At 38.5% G+C, this 19,454-nt stretch overlaps 2 protein-coding genes across 3 annotated transcripts; one reads left to right on the top strand and one right to left on the bottom strand.

Moving 5' to 3' along the window:
* Window positions 1-586: 586 nt before the first annotated feature.
* Window positions 587-8,951, bottom strand: LOC146473939 (shieldin complex subunit 3-like). Its single transcript, XM_085117980.1, has 6 exons — window positions 8,733-8,951; window positions 6,642-6,976; window positions 5,993-6,158; window positions 4,163-4,251; window positions 2,742-2,792; window positions 587-1,940 (listed from the first exon to the last, which is right to left on the bottom strand). Exons 1-6 carry the CDS (start codon window positions 8,920-8,922, stop codon window positions 1,854-1,856), a joined length of 918 nt encoding a protein of 305 aa, XP_084974106.1. The 5' UTR covers window positions 8,923-8,951; the 3' UTR covers window positions 587-1,853.
* Window positions 8,952-8,998: 47 nt separating this feature from the next.
* LOC146473938 (adaptin ear-binding coat-associated protein 2-like) lies at window positions 8,999-18,515 on the top strand. Of its 2 annotated transcripts, none has more exons than XM_085117982.1 (8): window positions 8,999-9,222; window positions 10,622-10,722; window positions 12,711-12,815; window positions 13,304-13,385; window positions 13,641-13,749; window positions 15,135-15,177; window positions 16,197-16,431; window positions 16,818-18,515. In XM_085117982.1, the coding sequence occupies exons 1-8, from the start codon at window positions 9,137-9,139 to the stop codon at window positions 16,846-16,848; spliced, it is 792 nt and encodes a 263-aa protein (XP_084974108.1). In that variant the 5' UTR covers window positions 8,999-9,136; the 3' UTR covers window positions 16,849-18,515. The 2 variants fall into 2 exon arrangements, with proteins under 2 accessions (XP_084974108.1, XP_084974107.1); XM_085117981.1 differs by having other exon boundaries at window positions 16,194-16,431; window positions 16,818-17,753.
* Window positions 18,516-19,454: the final 939 nt, after the last annotated feature.

Here is a 19,454-nt window from a genome sequence, read left to right as displayed (position 1 = left end):
GCGTTAGTCTACCTCACCCCCCCCCCCCCCCCCCGCGCGCATTTGACGCCCTCGCGGTTTTCATCTAACAGCACTATCGCTACGTTTTAATGATAAGTGATAAGTTCATCAGCAAAAACAATAAAAACTCGATTAACTACGTCTGGGGTGGAAATAAATTAGATGGTAGCGTTGTTCGTTGTCACCGTTAAGCGACGGCAACGACAACACGGCAAAACAATAGGTTTAATGAGCCAAAACAATCGCTATGCACGTGCGTTTTGAATTTTGGAACATTTCTTTGCCGTCCTCTGCAAAACAACGTGAAATGACCAAATTCTAGGTTTTCTGGAGAACGTGAGCACACGACGGTGAATTTTTCAATCTCTTCTTTTAGCTCGAAGACTTCGCCTATCAATTTGGTTTCTGGGTAGATCGCCGTTTTTGTACAAGTTGAATGAGTCGGAAACAATCGCGAAGTAGCACGCAAATAAAAGCAATATTGTTTCCGTCACAGTCGTCGTTGCTCAAGTTTCGTTTTGGCACAGTGCAACGGAGTATCATGCACTTGTACAGTGCCTAGCAACCGGAATAATCGCACCAAAAATGTATTTTGACTTTATTGTGTTTCTGCTCGCTCATTTATTTAAGGAGAACAAATTTGTTAACGCCGAGCACCCTGACTAACAATACGTAAATTTTTCATAAAAGTACGATTTAAGAATTAAATATACAGGCGAATGTATGCGTTTTAAAATGTGTCAAAAGTGGAATCCAGCCACAAATGATTATAGACAATCAATAAAGTGGTTTTTAATTGAGTGTCAGTTGCTTTGGTTTCGCTTTCTTTAATTTCCTTCTGTGATTGGTTAGAAAAACTCGCGCTGCCTTTCTTAACCAATGAGAAGCAAAACCAAAACCAATCATGACTTGGTCGCATGCGTTTTCCCGCGTTTTTCGCTGGTCACATGTACTTGCTTCGAGTTCTGATTGGTTCATTATGCTATTTGCATCTCATGCACGTGATTGGCCAGAGGAATTATGTACTTTGGTTTTGGTTTTATAAGACACTCAATTCAAAATCGCTCTTATCAAGACAGACCAACAACTTGCTTCTACGTACATATGCATTGTAAAATAGAATCCATTGGCAATAAATAAATACTTCTGAAAAAGCGCAAGAAACATTCGTAGAATTATTAAGTAGCTAAAATGCTCCACAATTAAAAGAAGCATTCTGATTGATCCACGGAGCGGTCTAAACATTGAATTTACTGAAAAAAATCGCTAAGATAGACGGCAAACAACTACAATCCGTCTTAACGTACACTTTTGTAACCTGGGTCTATACTAACAGTCACCGTAAAGTTGTTAAAATTGTTAATTGATGAAACTGTCCCAAAATTTCGGCCAGGATTGTCAGTCGTGTGTGAAAACACTTTCAAAACAAGACTGTCTTGAACGAGGCCAATTTTTTCCTGGGCATCTTCGCCTACAATTTTTTGCAAAGCGAGTTCGACAATTGCATGAAAAAAAAAATGTTCTCAATTTTAGCTCTTGTCGCTCTCAGGGCGAAGGCCTGACGCTCGAAGCGTCAGCTCTCGAATCTCTTTGCGATGGCCAAAACCGCGGCTGTTTTGTGGAAAAAATCGCAATCCCAAAGAACAATATTTCGACCTTATCAAGTTGAGTTGAGGAGATTAGGGCCTCTCTTCTTGCAGAGGTCAAAACGTAGCTCTTTTTTTATCGCTGATTTTTATCACGAAATCCTTATTAAAGAAACTACTTACTAAGATCAAGTGTATATAAAAGCCCTAAGTATTGCTTTGAACAACTAGTTCCACGTGACTTTCCCACGGTAAATTAGCTATGTGTTACAATTCCATTACGATTCCCACTGGATGTACGCAAAAATGGAACGCTGCAACATTCCCAAGAACCTTTTCCAAGCTGCTTCTGACCTGGGTAAAGAAAAAGTTTGGTTTAATACTAACAAACGTTGTTGGAACAATCAATGCGTTATATACATAATTTATCATTATCATCATCATCATCATCATTATGATCATTATTTTTTTTCCAAATTACAATGCTACTAAGGCCGCGTGGATGTCCATGTAGCACAATTTACGTACAGTGAGCTGCAGTAATTTGATTCAAGACCCCTTTTCAGTAAGGGCTCTATCTCTCTGCTAAAACCCCGTTATAAGAATAGCTTGTGTTCCACTACAACAGCCCCTCGCCAGTCAATGAAATTCAAACTAAGGTAAAACAAAATTTACTGTTGTCAGTGCCCCATAAGTTCCATCTCGGACCCAAGTGGGGAGCAGAAATCAAGGCGAAACGCACCACTGCTCTTTGTGTCTCTTTGTGGCATTTTGTTGCCATAGTTACCGATTCTGGGTATGTTGGATATGAAACAACAGCAAGGAATTTTCGCACTATGTGAAACAGACATACTTTCACATAGCATCACTGTAATGACCTGTCATATCAAAGGAACAGATTAAGTCAACGTGGAAATGCGAGATTTACAGTAACGTACCATGTGAAAATATGGTTCACTGGCGAGGACTCGAACCCCGGCCTCCAATCCGCGCCAAACTCGACCGAGATTCGCGCTATCAAGGCAGACGCGATAACCACTACACCACAGGCAAACCAACAGTGACAGCGGGAGAAATAGCACAGTTTATTCTTACGTCGGTACATTGTCCTGGCAGCTAATTAAACTCCGCTTCAATAGAGTAATCTAAGCTCACCTTTAACGAGTGTTCAAAGTCGCAGTATACCCAGACCTCATCTTGCATTTTCTGCAACAAAGAATACTTAGAGTTGTGGCCATATGTTACTATGCTTTAGTAGGAAGCTTTCTTTAGCGCTACCAGATGATCTTTGTAAAGTTTAAGCTTTCATGATTAAGGTTAGGGCCCGGTCGTTCAAAACCCCGATTAGGGTTAATCCACGATGAAATACGCTAATCCGCGGTGAAGTTTTAATCCTCAATTAGTTTCTATTGCTTAAAGCCGGATAAGCACTAACCCACGATTAAAATCAGGGTTAAATTTAACCCACCTGGCAAGATAAATTAACTTTTAGATCAGCTGATTAGGACTAATAACGTGACACAATCGTGAACTTGTTTTACAGTCGTGAAGACGAAAACAAGCGCAATATCGGTATACAGGGTTCTGAACTGATAGTTTCGCAAACAAAGAGCATCTAATCTAGCCCATTTTTCACCGACTTCCCAAATGATGGTCTCCCGACCGTAAAACGGAGTGAAATCATCCTCTCGCTGCCCTACAACAAGTGTTTATTCCTTCCCTCGAACTTCTCGGTCAACATAGTAATTTCCGAACGGGAAAAGTTATGTTTGTTTGCGTGGTTAGTCAAAACTAGGGAACAAAAATCTTTTTGAAAAAATCTTCACTGATAAGTAACCAACTCGAATTAAAGTTCACGTTAACCCAGGATTAGCCTAATCGGGCTTTGAGCAAATGGGGTTGTGGCAGTCGAGTACCATATTACTTTTCCTCCCTTTTGAACAGTTATCTCCTTCCACCCACCATATCGTTTACCTAACTGACAAACAGAAGTATTGGGTCCACATCCAGCATACCGTAACATTCCAATAATAGACTATGAAAAGCCCCTTATTTTTCGTCGCAACGGTAACGCGAGCGAAACACGCGAACGCGCGCGAATATTGCCTCCCGCGATCGCGTCTCCTCGCGGAGGCAATTTTCGCGCTCGGTTGTGTGTGGCTGGCGATGCCATTCCTACTACATTCTGATATTGTGATGTTACGTGTCAAATACGCCGTTTTCATTGCCCAATCCGCCATTCGTATCTCTTCTTCGCATTTCGTCTAAACCTTTCACAAAATTCCCTCTATTATTACCCTCCCTCAAAACCACTTCTTACGTAAATAAGCCCCTAAAATGTCTTTTGTATGAACTTAAAAAGACCAGCGCTTATAATCAGAATTTTTACGGTAAGCAACTTCAACAAATTAGTTTAAGACGCTAATGATGATATGCACACTATCCACCGCTTCCTCCAAAGATGACTTCCATTCAGGTTTTTGAAGTGCGAACTAAGTACTCTCAACTGGATGATAAAACCTTACAGACTACTGAACAGATACTGACGGTGCACCGCCAAGAATTGTATTACTAACCTGAAGTTTTGCATTACAGTGGGGAAGATGACCTTCCCTAATCAAAGAGCGCATCTTCTTCCATATTTGCTCAAGAGTCGCATTCTTTCCTACGGTACAAGACACAAATATTTCTGTTGATTTTATCAAGGTGTACATGTTTATCCACAAAAGCATTCAGTTAACAGCATGCATTTTTTTTTGTTTCTCTGTTTCGTTCACGCACAAAATACTCGATCAGTTAACTTCTATTTAGGTTGTTGAATCATCAGTCAATGTCACCAACAACCTTTTCAAAAGAAACGCCCACTCTTACAGCAAATCGACGTTAAATTTATTGTTGGAATAGTGTCTATATCTGAACGCTTAGTTTAAAAAGTGAAGATAGCATTTTGGTGTTCTAAAATTTGGATATGATTATCGCCATTTGCACGTTAAAATTTCCCGTGCGCCGGCATTTGGGATTTTAAGCATGACGTCATACCGTTGCCTCTATTGTCAGAAAGTAGAAGTTCTCTATAACTAAGTTTTGAAATTTAGACACTATTTCCAACAATTAAACGTCATTTTGGTTTAAGAATGGAGGTTCCCTTTAAGGTGGCCGAACACAGTTTTCCAGTACACAGGTGTTAGTAAACATTATTCGAAAACTACGTACTTCTGAGTACCCGGAATTAGCATGGTGCAAGACTAACTAAGAAGGAATAAATTTTGCAAACTGTGTTCGGCCACCTTAAGTGAATTAGTTGTTTTGCTAGCAGGTGAGTAGTGCAGAAACATTATTTTGAAATATAACCACGTTCGCAAGAGGTATTCAAGTCATTCAATTGTATATTTCTTTCTAACAGGAACATAACCTTCCTCTGTGAAATTTGCGCGCCATGTTTGGTGTACTTGTGCAAAATTATTTTATGCGCTGGTATATATTTAATGATAAAAAAGTTACTTATTCAGAACAAAATAGTTTTTCGGAACGAAATATTTCAACGTTCTGATCTCCACTGTTAATCAATCACGTGACCATTGTATAACGTCATATACAGGTGGTAGGTCCAGGCCCCTATCCCCTGTTCAATGTTGGATTTACTTCTTGATCAGCATCGCCTCCTTGACCTGGCGTTTGTCCCTGCTGTCTTCTGTTGCCAGAATTTAGTATCCTCAAATCATTTGCTCTGAATTAATAACTTTTTATCATAATTGCTTTCAGAGCGGGAAAACAATCTTTTCAGTAGATTGGTATACAGTAGATATAATATTTGCAGAAATCCCACAAAGCCACATTCTAGACTAAACCGCGAAAAAGAATCGCCCTTTGCACCGTGACGTTAAATTGTTGGAAATAGTGTCTAAATTTCGAAGCTTAATTTGACTTACTTTTTGACTTAGTTCCTTATTATCTCCTCTGGGAGAATAGGGCCGTGATTAATTTAAGCTTAATTTAATTAAAAAGAATTTCTGCTCTCCGACGATAGTGGCAACCGTATGCCGTCAAAATTAAAATCCGGAAATGGGCGATAATCATTTTATCTGCAGCAATACCGCAAAGACACACTTTAGACTAAAGCCGCCGTTACACGTTGAAACTTTTAACTGAAACTTGTATGCAACGGTGCTGCGAAACAAGTTTCAGCAGGCGTTGCACCGTGTAACATGGTCGGTTTCGCGAAAGTAGAACCGCTTTCTACTTCTGCAACGGCTCGCAACGGTCGCAGTGGTGAAAAAAACAAGAGTTTCACCGTGTAACACCACTTCATGAAACTGTTTCGCAGCGCCGTTGCACACAAGTTTCAGCTAAAAGTTTCAACGTGCAACGGCGGCTTATAAACCCTGAAAAAAGGCTCCCCTTTGCACCTTTCAATGATCCCTTAGTTCTCCTTATGATCCATTTGCCACGCTGATGGTAATTCAAACAATGCTTGTCCTTGACTTGTTGAAGGTTTGTTTCTTTAAACTTTTCCAGAACAAGCTCTTTCTCTTTTTTGGTCTTGCTGCTGACGTAAGGGCTGGCGCACCAAACCTAAAAGAAAACGTGGTTTTAACAAAGTACAAGACTGTAACACTTAGATAAACTGAACACAGTGGTGTACAACTTGTAGTACTGGTTCTGATTTGTGTGTGGGGAACAATTTGACAAAGTTGGAAGGAAGTGATGCCCAAAGAGCTCTTGAATGGAATTTGCAGGGCAAAAGGAAAACGGTAATGGCCAGTCCAAACATGGAGACCTTCCTGTTTGGTAGGGCTACAGGCTGTAGGAGTGTGCTGGGTGACTGCAAAGAAGACAACAGAGAACAAAAATAGACGGAGGCTTTGGTTTCAGAGAAAAAGAAGAGACAGTTGTGTACAGTTTGTGATTGGACTTATAGTCAAAATCTGGAACTGGTGGCGTTCAAGTGGTAATTTTAATAAAGAGGAAATATTTTGCACTCTTCTAATTCTGCAGATAAATCTTTGGGAATCTCTTTAATGGGTGGGTTATAATTTGTAATAATCATTCATCTACCGATTGTTTTGGTGGACTGAGAACTTCTTGTGGCAACTTGCTCTTTCTACTGCTATCATCACCGGCACCGAGTGATCTAAGCTGATGACTGCACTGTCTTTGTGGACCACAACCTTCAGCACAAAATTCTTGTGAATTAGAGCAACTGCCCTTTTCTAGTTGAGTTCTCGATGATAATTTTCCAGAATAGACTGGTGAAAACTCCAGGAGACTGCAACTTTCTGACGGTAAATTGAGTGCTTTATTATCAGCTGACAGGTTTGATTTCTCAACTGAATCCAGAGACAACTTTGGAGGTTGAAACTTGAACTGGAGTGAGACTAACTTTTTGCTGTCTACAAAATATAAACAGGATGGGATAAGGTTATGTCAATATTTACTGCAAGTAAACAAAGTGACCTTGTCTATGAACTCCCCATTTACGGCCAAACCAGCAAAATCTGTCCTATTTTCAACCAATACAGCCAAAAAACTATACCATACCTTCTGTGGTTGCAGATACCCTTACACCTTACAGCTCACAGTAGTCCTCCCCTCCCTCCCCCCCCCCCACCTAAACAAGCCCATACCCACCCCCACAGGCTGAGTGAAACAAAATAAATGGATAGTGCTATTCTGATGCACCATAAGCATTAAGGGGCCTGGGGCCCATTTCTTGAAAATCCTGGTAACGTACTGGGTCTGATAAGTGTCTTTAGTCATAAATGTTTCTTAACAGAAGTCAATTTTTGTTAGCTTTGAATACTAAATTTTAAAATCTTTTAATTCTGTGAAAACATTGGCAAGGTACCATGTCTGTAATCACCGTGTAATCAGCGAAAAAACATTTAAAAATATACTTAACGGGCCGGATAAGTTACTTGGACTTTTGAGAAACGGGCCCCTGGTGTTAAAAAGACTAGGGTACAGGTCACACAACCTGTAAGACAGGCAGTTGCAGCACTCTCAGAATACAGTCACCTCCCTATCAAGAGGCCAGTTATCAAAGTCCTGAAACTATTGCCAGTTTAATACCGTATATAAGACCCCAGTTAAATGGTCACCTCTATTAAGCGGCTGTGGCCACCTTTTGGCCGTCCCGATGAAGGTTCTCCTATTGTTTGTACCCTTTTAAAACGACCACCAAGATTTAATGCACGTAGTTGGCCTTCTTTTGAAAAAGCTGATGACAGATAAGAGTTCGAAATCAAAGGTGACACCTGTTAAAAACATTCAAACACATTTTTATCATAATATTTGTTGCAAAATCAAATGATCTAATTTACTCATCGAAGCTCCGTGTTCCACAGCAGCTGCTGAAGTGGTGGCTACCCCTAATTTTCTTTTTAGATTCCAATAACCCTTTAGCCCTCTTAAGCGGCCAACCCCTATTAAGTGGCCAGTTGCCATTTCCCCGCGGGTGACCGCTTAATAGGGGTTCAACTGTATCACAATTATAATTTGTCCCCAAGATTCCTCTGGGGTCTTTTCTATGCCTAGTACTGCTGTTGCGTTAACTACTGCTACAAAACATTTTGAGAGGGCTAAATTGTTATTTACTGTTGTGTCCACCATTATTTATCCCCCTTACAAAAGCTATGTATGTATGTGCCACTCTAAGGGTTATGTTTTCTTTTTTTTTTTTTTGGCCATACAGGAATTATCTCATAGGGCTGTACGGGTCACATGCCAGGTTAGAAAACAGGTATGGAAAATGACACATTTTAGTCTCAGGGTGAAATCGTGTCAGGATTTCGAGAAGTTGGTGGAATATCCTCACCAAAAAATTGAAATCCAAGGAGTTTCCCCAACCGTCTCTCCTGGGTCCAGGCTGCATTTTATGCAGATTACGCTGAAGATCTTTCGCGTGGGTTTCCAAATCTCTTGATGTATTGGCACAAGATCGTGGTCTTTGGTATACAGCAGTGTAAGACCGAGGTAACGCCTGGCTTTTGATTACCACATAGGCGTTGGTGTGATGAAAAATTACCTGGGCTTTTGAAAACTTGAACTGTTTATGTCCAAAATATCCGGGATTTCTCTCCCGGTGTCAGGGAATTAGAGTCTACTTTTTTTTTTTTAACTTACACTGACCCGTCATCAAATACTCACCATACCATGGTTTGAATTCTCTGGAAGAGACAATCGTAAATTTTCGAGAATCGTGATCGTCCAGAAGTAAATTTCTTGCGACTTCAACGGGATCAGGCGGTGAAGAACACCCACTACAACGTTCAGAACGTTTCTGCTCAAAATCTACTATTACGTCTTGATACACAGTAACAGCATCATCAGAAGCCATAAAGGGAAAGACAGAGCCCTCTGGGAAACGTCCAAGGAACGTATCCTCGTAAACAAAAAACCAGCTACCTCAGACATATCGCTGAAAATCGAAGTAAACGAGAAGTTTTGCAATGAGAAGAGAAAGTTAACGCAGCCGCCATTTTGAATCGCCCAGTCCTTCTTTCGTAAGGTCAGACGGAGAGGGGTCTGGGTGGATAGTTCCTTCATTCAACATGGACGATTATGAGAGCGTTTTGTGCGTCAAAAATGAATGTTTTATTTACCAAATACCCCCAAGAACGAGCAATCGAGGATACAGGTAATTTGCTTTGTGCAATGAGTATGTTATTACCCCTAAATCGCAGCAATAACCAGGTCCTAATCAACCTGTAAATAATTGCTAGTTTGGAAGCCTGTTTGTAAAGATTCGATTACGGCTGTCACTGAAAGAGTTTAGTTCCTGCTTGCCATTTTGAATCCGAAGAACAAGTAGACAATATACAGGAGTAGCCTTAATGCTAAAGAAAAGAGGAGTGTTTTGGTGTTTTATTTAGTTTAAACACAAGACAGATTTAATTTTAGCGAAAAAAATAAACAAAAACATGAATTTCCCTCATCACGGAATATCGCATTTCAGATGATAGTGGGAATGATGTTTTAAAATCGCAGATAAATTTGCATAATAGACTTGGTGGCAAATTGGTTACAACTTGTAGTGTTGGATTAGTTTTCGAATGAATTAAACATTGATCTTGGCAATTTTAAATCAGCTTAAGGATAACCTATAATTTTAGCTAATTTAAATTTTGCTTGATCATGGTAAATTTTAATAATACTTAAGGACGGCCGGGTGCCTACTAATACAAAAGTATTTTGCGCAGTTTATGACTATGCGGGAAAAGCAGATCTTAGCAAGGGCTATTGGAATCCAAAAGAAAATTGGGAAAACCACACATATTTTTTATAGATAGTTTAGAAACAATAATTTTAAAACGTGCCAAAATACAAAACAATATATGGCATTTTTTCCCAAATTGAAGTGTAATTGTCGCTCCAAATTGCGTGGTAAGCCCTAATTTTCTTTTCGGATCCCAAGATCTGCTTTTCGCGCATAGTTATAAACGGCGCAAAAATATCTCTGTTTAACAAGCACCGCTGTTAAGAAACTTGAGTTCCTCGGACCATGCAGAGATGCAAAGAACATATGCATAGTAACAAAAGAAGGCACCATCTTTAAGACTTAATAGTACACCTATATCTTACAGTTACTTTGCAAGCTCAAGGTTTTTGTTAGTTTTCATTATTTTTTTTCTCCTCTAAAAAGTCCAGCCAGGTAAATTGAGTCATGCAATTGGATTGGCTTCACAAGTGGGCCAGATTCAGGGCAGCTTGTTTTTCATCTAGACTGCAGAATAGAAAATATGCACATGTTTGCCATTTCAAGTGATGTCTTCTTATGTTTGAAAAAATAATCCAGATCTTATTGATCAATCCATTGGAGGCCAGTGGTGCAATGATTAGTTTTTCAGACATTTTGATCAAGCAGACTTTCAGTCGGAACATCAGAGGATCATTGATTCTCAATTAGGTTGGCCAAAGTACATTGCCATGTTGTTTCCTTAGACAAGAACTTACTCCACATTGTCTATCTTCACGCAGGTGTATATATGTTATTCAGAGGGCTGTGCTATTTTGTTTTTGGTTCTTATTTTTAATAGAGCTGCTGATTGGAAGCTTGACCAGCCTAATTGGACTGGTAGAGTAAGGGTGTGCGCTAAAGGGAAGGAATGTTACATTAAGATTGAAGATAAGAATACTGGTGAGTACATTAGAATACCCTTGGGATTCAGTTGGCTCATCCTAATAACACTTAAACTACAAGTCTTTCTACAAGTGCATCAGGGCTGATGCTTTACTCTCAGGGGAATCCTGGGTTAAAAAAGAGGCAGTAAGATGCATTTAGGTTTCTGTTTATTTTTGTTAATTTTTCTTATTTTTATTTATTTATTATCATTTTATTATGTTATTATTATTATTATTATTAGTATTATTATTATTATTATTATTATTATTATTATTATTATTATTAGTATTATTATTATTTTATTTTATTTTACTTTATTTTTTTTTTTATTGGGGGGGGGGGGGGGGGTGAAGATTCATGATTTTGGTGCTTTTTTAGGGAAGGGGTTTAAAAATTTTCCCCCAAAAACATTGTATTAGTTAAGATCGAGACTGAATGATACATTGTAGGTTTAGACATTTTTACATGGCATAAAGCATGTTTGTTTGTTTTTGTTTTTGTTTTTTGGTGAAAAAAGCATGTTTGTTTGTTTTTGTTTTGTTTTGTTTTTTTGGAAGGGGGAAGGTTAGTACCCATCCTGGGGTACCCATGGGCATTTAAGGTGGCCGAACACAGTTTGTGCGCGCTTTACAGATTCTTTTAGTGATGCTATTAAGCGCGCGCTAGGGTTGTGGTATGTAAATACGGCGGTCGATAGAGTGATCCCTCAATTTCACATGAAATGGATGATAAAGGTAAGTTTTGATCCTAAATGACTAAGTTTCTCGTTTCTAGACTCTTTTTCTTTTCTTTCCGAGCAAAAAAGTCATTCACCAAGACCTTTTGCATGCTTTTCAACTTTGCCATGAAACCCAATTAAAGCCACGCATGCGCATTTGACCAAAAAATTGCGACTGGTTGTTTTCGTGGAAATGAACACTGTTTTCTAAGGAACCGCTCATTAGAATTTCGTAAAATTTGGCATGAAAATAGTTCCCTAAAAGCGTAACTCGCCTACAAAGAGAAACCTAAATCTAACAGAGGGTATCTTCACAAAACATTAAAATGCAAAATCAATATTTACAGGAGATCTGTCTGTTAAAATTACATGAAAATAGTGCAACTGTGTCATTGTTTTGTGAGTTTATCTGGATACAAAAAATGAAAAAAATCTAATGAGTACATTTTCTAAAAATAAAGGAAACCTACAATATATGGATGTTTAATAGTTTGCTGCGTTGCCATGGAAACGGTACTTAGCTCGTCAAGACGTACGAAATTCCATTCTTTCTTAGTTAGTCTTACACCATACCAATTTTGGGCGCCCAGAAGTACATAGTTTCCAAATAACGTCTTCTCACACCTGTACACTAAAAAACTGTATTCGGCCACCTTAAATAGATGTCTTTATGGTTACAAAGCTGGTGCATTAGAATGTAAAGCACAGGCAACTGTTTGAGAGTGGGGCTGTGAGTGAACTTGGTAGAGGGGCAGTGCTGGTAGAGTACCTTTTTGAGGACGCCAGCCTCAGAGGTACATGTATTAAGGGGGGATGATCTGCAAGTAGTAGAAAGTGATATCATCCAGCGGCAGATTCACCGTGAATGACCGAATGGGTGTCAAATTGTGGCTTCGCTCACATCTTCCAAATACTTTTGAATGCAAGTACTCCACCTCCTGGTATGGGGAGAGGAGGGGGGAGGGATTCTAAAGGGCTTGAGTCACTGTTAGGGGAGGTGATGTGGTGGAGTGGTTAGAGGCACAGACTCGTAATCTGTGGGCGCCAGGTTTGAGTCCCCTCTCTGAACAATAGCTTGGATTTGTTTTGGGGGTTAGCCACGCTTTGTAAATAGCCAACTGGTAAGCCTCCCTACCAGTTGGGATTTTTAAAAGAGTTTCTGTTCTGTTTAAAACATTTGTTTGATTACACAGCCCTACAAGCTTCCAGCTTTAAATCTAACCATGTAAAAATAAATTTACTTTACTTACTTACTTTACTTTAATATGATATTGTTAAATATCAGGTGAGCTCTTCGCCAAGTGTCCCGTTGATGACTACCCTGGCATAGCAGTGGAAGCTGTTTTAGACAGTAGCAGATACTTTGTCCTTAAGATTGTAAATGACAATGGTATGTGTAACTCTCAATGATGCCTTTTAATTTCACAAAGATTTTAAAAATTGTACATCCAACTAATGTCCAGAAGTGATGTTTAAACATTTTAAAAATGATTACAGTGTGTCGCATCTGACTGCATGTGATATTCCCCCTTTTGCCAGATTTTATGTCTAAAGTGTCCAAACAAAAATTTAATTGTGCTGCACACAATTCATTATAAAGATAAAGTGGTCTATGTTAAACCCCAGCCAAAAACTAGTCATTCCAACTTAATTGACAAGTCAGCATTAGTGCTAATGTCAGGACTATCATGGAAGGCTGTAACTCAGAAATATGGCTGAATACCCTGAAAGAACCTTGGTGTTGCGAGTGATCTTGAAAGTGGTATGTGCATTTTACTGAGAAAGCAACAAGATTGTTATGGCTGTGAGTATCAATACAACATGTGGCTAAAATTGTAATGGCACCCCCCTTAATTTGGTTTCCTTTATTTCTTACAGGTCAACATGCCTTCATTGGAATGGGTTTTCAAGACCGAGGGGACAGCTTTGATTTCAATGTAGCAATGCAAGATCATTTCAAGTATGTTGATACCCTTAATGGAGCTTTTAAGCTCCAAAACACATTATGGAAAAGGCCGAAAATAGCATTTCCAAGCATCTTGTTTTCAAAATTTTCTAGTTGGGAAGGGGGATGGGGTCATGCCCTCAGACCCCCCTAATGGTGCGATGCGCACCTTTGGCGCTCAAATTTTTCCCCTCTGTGTGTAGACTACGAAATGGTCAAGCTACACCCCTATGAACAGTAAATATTACTATTAATTTTTATCTTTTCTAGGTGGATAAAACAGAGCGAAAAACTTGAAGCAGAAGCTGTTCAACCTGATCTTACTCCAAAGTTAGACTTGAGCTTCAAAGAAGGACAAACAATTCATATTAACATAGGGGTGAGTACTGTCTTATGTTCTAAATATGATGATGAAGAATGTCTCTCAAACCAAACGAACAGTCAATAGTCCAACCATTTATATGGAATTTCCATTCCACCGCAAAGCTGTTTGCAATGCTGACGGCGGACAATCACATCAACGCTGATCTCTCTGACCTTGAGCGAGAAAATACTGTAGTGGTGCCTAGTCCTCTCTTTTTACCCAAATTCCTGGTTACTAAGCTGTTGTTCGTTTCATGGCATGATCCATCTTCATACCAAAACAAAGGTCGAAGTTCTCGATAACTGCCTTTTAAAATGCGGATGAAATCTTATTAAAAGGGCTTCTTTATTCTAGGATATCGAAATTTTGCGTCCAGGAAAGGTATGAAGGGTAAGACTTAACGGCAAAAAGCATTTGAATTTGCTAAGTAAGTTCATTAAGCTTAATGTTTACCACAAAGTACATGTACGAGGCATCAAACTTCATTGGCTATTTTTTAAGTTCTTATTTTTTCTTAAAATCAAGTGCCAAAATTGGGTGTGCGGCTTATACTCAAGTTTTTACGGTATACAGTCACAGGACACAGGATTCGCTGTGATGAAGGGGCTTATGCTCGGAACATCAGCACTTGAATCTCGTTATGGTGGCCAAATTACCTTGTTTACTCTGTTGATAAAACCAAACATTCATTTCACTTGCACCGTCACTTGATTCCTCACGAAACGAGGTTAATAAATTTGTCGGGCCGAGTGGAGCTAAGCCGCACGAATTTGAGCGAAAAATATATTTATATATATATATCGTTGAAGATGTCCGCAATGTTGCCTAGCAACAGTGAACAATAAAGTATGAATACGTCAGACAAAGAGAAGGTTGCTAGGCAGCAATAGGTTGGGAGACACACTGGCGTCAGCAGTTTGCTGGAACAAAATTTGCATACATCGTGAAAGTTTGCTTTCATTGCCGTATCATATTTCAACTGCAATGTTCATCAATGTTCACTGGATAGAAATATCTCTGCAGAATCTTTCCCCTTTCTTCCAGAAAACGTTTTTAGGAAAGGTTGCAATGAAGAAATTACACGTTTTTGGATGCTGTAAAATAATTTTCCGTGGGAAATAAATTCATCGAACATGACAGCGCTGCACGCCCGTTGTACATTTCGTCGTGTCAGGAATAGATTTCAACCGCAAACTAGCCTGTGGAACTACGAAAAGACCATACTCATCAAAATAGTTGCTATGTTCAATAACCTTTTAATCTCCTCATTTGATGCTGCAATACGAGTAAAGAGGGCTTTCCATCCAGCCCCAGCTTCGGGAGGTTTTGCAAGTCCCGTATTTCTATATTTATTGTGATAATTAAGTAAAATTTTCATAAGAATTGCTTTTATCTTTCAGAATCGTGCACCGGGCTCAGGTGCAACAAGTCGACCCAAACCTGGTATGTTTCATTTGCCATGATATACCCCTAACCCAGGGGCAATATTTTAGACTTTGCAGATTCATTTGTTTTTATTCTAGCTCCTACTACAGAATGGGAAGTTCCCATAGAGTGAGGGTACCATACAGTCAACTCTCTCATAGCGACCACTTCTCATAAGCGACCACCTCCCGTAAGCGACCACTTCATAAACAACTGTTTTGTTTCTCAGTTAAATACTGTTTCAAGAGCTCTCTCGTAAGCAACCACCACTCAAATTTCTTTTTGCGACCACTTTTTAGGTCAGAAAATTGACATATTGTTTTGTTTTCTGTTTCTGTTAAGCGACCACCCAACATAATCACGTATGATCGTTAGTAAATCATTACTCAGAAGTAACAAAAGTTCAATTTTTAATGGCGCTACCCCAGACTGCTGACAGATAATAACAGTTTACAGGCAGAGAAGATGGCTATAATTAGTTCTGTAGGTAAACGGGGAATTGTTACAGTGATCTGTTCCAAAATATTATACAAAGTTTCCACAGAAGAATGAATAGACACGAAAAAATCAAAAAAATGAGTTTCTATTTTCCTAATTTCAGCTGCTTAGGTAATATTTTTATGTAATTAATTAATCAATCCAGTATTAGGCTTATATATTTTGTTGATCTTTCCCGTAAGTGAGCACCTCCCATAAGCAACCCCTTTGTCGTGCCCCAAGGGTGGTCGCTTGTGAGAGAGTTGACTGTATTTGCAAGGAAAATAGCTGCAGAGGAGTGATTGCATCACATGTCATTGCTTAAAAGTTGAATATTAAAATAACAGGCTACCATTCAAATGCTGCCTACAGATGATGATTTGCCGCTTAGTTCACACTAATTTCCCAAGACTCCTTTGGACTCAACTCTTTCTGCCAGGCTACTACTCCAGCTCTGTTCTGTTGTCTTTTTCTACAAAATATTTCAAGATAGCTGGCAATGTCCCAGGTTTTAATTAACCCCAATAACCCTCACTGAAATGCCGGGCTTTTTTCAGCAGCAGGCGGTGGACTTGGTGCATTCCCCCCACCACCAGGGGGTTTGGCTCCTAAGCTAGCCCCACCCCCTGGTGCAGGGGCATCTCCTGCATCAGGAAGAAGAGCTGTCCAGTCTCAACCGCAAGCTGCCTTCCCCAGTATGGATAATTTTGGTTCTGCTTCACTAACTCCACAACAAAGTCAACAACAGAAAACAACACCAACAGCAGATTGGGGAGATTTTACGGCTGCATCAGGGTACGTTAACAAAGTGCTCTGACCTTAATAATGACCCCATATAGAAATATTACCCAGCCACCCAACTAATGATGAATAATTATGAATTATTATATATGACAGGAATTATCTCTTTTTTTCCGATTGTATGCATTACATAAGTGTGCAAAATAGTCAACTCTATCTTTGATTAATGAATGCAAAACAAACTGATTTTCACACTGGCCTGAAACAAAACCTGAGTGCAATGCTTTTTTTTTTCTTTTTCTTAACACTGAACTTGAATGTGATTGTTGACCAGTTGAAACATTGTTTGCTGTCAGCAGTTATATTTACAGTTAAATCTTTCTCAAAGAACTAAAATTTTTGATTCCATGTAACTTGTTTTATTTTCTTGTCATCTACAGGAGCTCAGATTCCAGCTGGGTACAGTTTTGAAGACCTTTCACAGCAAAATTAAAAGAGTAAAAGTAATTTACAGTAATTCTTCTAGCCGTATAGAATACTGAACACATGGACCAGTTGGTGGGTTTTTCTGATATTCCAAACCCTTCAAAAGACAATTTGAAAGCTACAGTATTTGAATCTAGTTAGTTGTGGTAAATGTTACTGGATAGCAGGATTAGTTTCTTAAGAAACTGTGGTGCTGCTTCGGAGGGGAGTAGAAACAAATATAATTTAATGTTCGGTTTTATCAACAGAGTGCACTCAAATCTCTTTACGGTAGCCAAATTACCTTATTGACTCTGTTGACAAAATTCGACATTCCTAAATATTGCTGGATTGATTCATGCACTGTATTTCAGGAGGTGATGTGGATGTAAAAGATCAAACACGAAGAGTGTTTCCTCCGATTTCCAAACACCGAGAATTGAAGTAGGTTGGAAAAACGAGGCACAGCCAAGTTTTTTTAACCAACTTCGAGGTGTTTGGAAATAGGAGGAAACACTCTTTCGAGTGTTTGATATAGCTTCTCAAACTATTGATAATTCTTGGAGAAATTTGAAGCAAAAGTTCCCAAATTTTTATGATAATTAAGATCACATTTCCAAACCTCCTTCATGGTAGTGATTTGCTTTGTTTTTTCTTCATGAATTATTAATGAGTTTGAGAAGGTGATTTTAAAATTTGAACTATGGGCATAATAATCATTATTACTCCATTGATTATAAACATGTACAACAGTATTTTCAAATCCAGTTGGCTATCAGCAGCTATGACTTGAGCATCAGTAGGACATTGTACACATCGTTACCTAGCAATTGAGCAGTACACAGATCATTGTGTTCACTGTGATACATTAGTTGCACAAGATACGTGTACGGTTCTTTTTCTTTTCTTCATTGTTCCCAAAGCTTAACCTGTTACTGTATTTTCTCAAATTTTGTTGTAAAATATGATTTCTTTTTATAATAGGACTTTCTACTCTATATACAGCTATTTCAATTAACGTTGTCGGTTCAAAGCATGAAGCTAAAAGACAAGACCGAAAGTTTACGTGGGATTTTTATGAATAAATTCATCAAAATCAGTCATGCCTGGAGAAAACAATAGGTTGTAATTAGCAGTACAATGACCTGCACGTGCAGGGATGATTTTGATGAAATTATTCATAAAAAATAATCCCACAAAACATTGCGGTCTTGTCTTTTAGCTTGATTTTAATCCAACAACATTAATTGAAATAGCTGTATATAATAGTATTTGTGATTAAACAAATCAGACTGTCATGATGTGGTCATCAGTTTCTGTTTACCACTGATATGAATACAGATCAAAATTAATTGAACTCAACTTTGTCAAATTACCACTGTGAATTGCAAGACGTGGAGTCAAGTTATCAAATGATGAATAATTCTGTCAGATACAAAGTTGAGATTTGAAAGTCTGTGTGAACATTTTCACGAAAAAAAAAGTGATACACATACATTCCATCTTTTTCACCAACAAAAAAGAAACAGCGAAGAACTTATAGTAGTGAGCCTGATAGATATGCAACCGACATGGGTGTCAGATCACACAACTAGTCATAAACCAAGGGCAGCTTTGTGATTACGCATGAACCAAGCAGTTTTTGATATATCAAAATTCTAACTTGGCTTTGAGGCTTTGTGGAATAAAAGAAAATAAATTTGTCATTCATGTATTAATTCTGTTGTTTAATATTCCCTTAAGACTCATGGTGCAAAGAAGGAGTTTTAATGTATTATGTGGCATGTAGGCATGCAGAGAACCAGTTGGAATCAAGAATTTTTACTGATAGAATTAGTTACGGAAGTGAGTAGACTCGTAGTGAACACGAGTTTGTGCTTAAAAATTTTGCAATATTTTCTCAAACAAAGATGAACATTCAACAAGTGTTGACTAATTGCTTCTTGTTCTTTCCTTGGTGTATATAATTTACCGGTACTATCATTTTTTGAGGACTGCAATGTGTAAAAAATATGATTACATTTGTGGATAAAATGTCCAAACTAAAGATGGGATTAATTTTCCTTATTCCAGAATAAGATAGCAGTGAACGAATGCAGCATCTCCATCAAATTGAGAATTAACCCTTTCACTCTCATGATATGAATGTTAATTCTCCTGACTAAATGCCATACATTTCTTTTTAAAGTTAGTTCACAGAATTTGGTGTTACATCAAACAATATCACCTAGTTCATGATTTCCTTTATTCTTATCACCTGTCTGGTTGACAATGTATTGTTAATGTAGGAAGAAATTACATATTGATCACTCCTGGAAGTGAAAGGGTTTAAGAGCTAGTAGTAGAAGGTAAAATTTATCTTAAATAACGCGTCAGCAAAAGCTGCCTGATATCACAGTTTAAACATGTCTTCATAACATTTGCAATTATGTCAAGACTCGCCATTTATTCTTGTTCCCAAATATGGCAAATCAGATGTACTCTGATACAGCTAAGATTTTTAGGCATTGGAAAAAGTTGTGACACTTTTGTAGCTGAAAATAATTGTCTGTTTTTCAACCTTCAATAAGCTTTATCAGTTATAAAGGGTAGAATTATATATTTTTTGCTAG

This window comes from Pavona decussata, unplaced genomic scaffold, assembly GCF_977016875.1.
Source record: "Pavona decussata unplaced genomic scaffold, jaPavDecu1.1 SCAFFOLD_92, whole genome shotgun sequence".
NCBI classification, from domain to species: domain Eukaryota; kingdom Metazoa; phylum Cnidaria; class Anthozoa; order Scleractinia; family Agariciidae; genus Pavona; species Pavona decussata.
The sequence above is the reverse complement of the archived record's forward strand: the minus strand, read 5'-3'. Positions and strand labels throughout refer to the sequence as shown.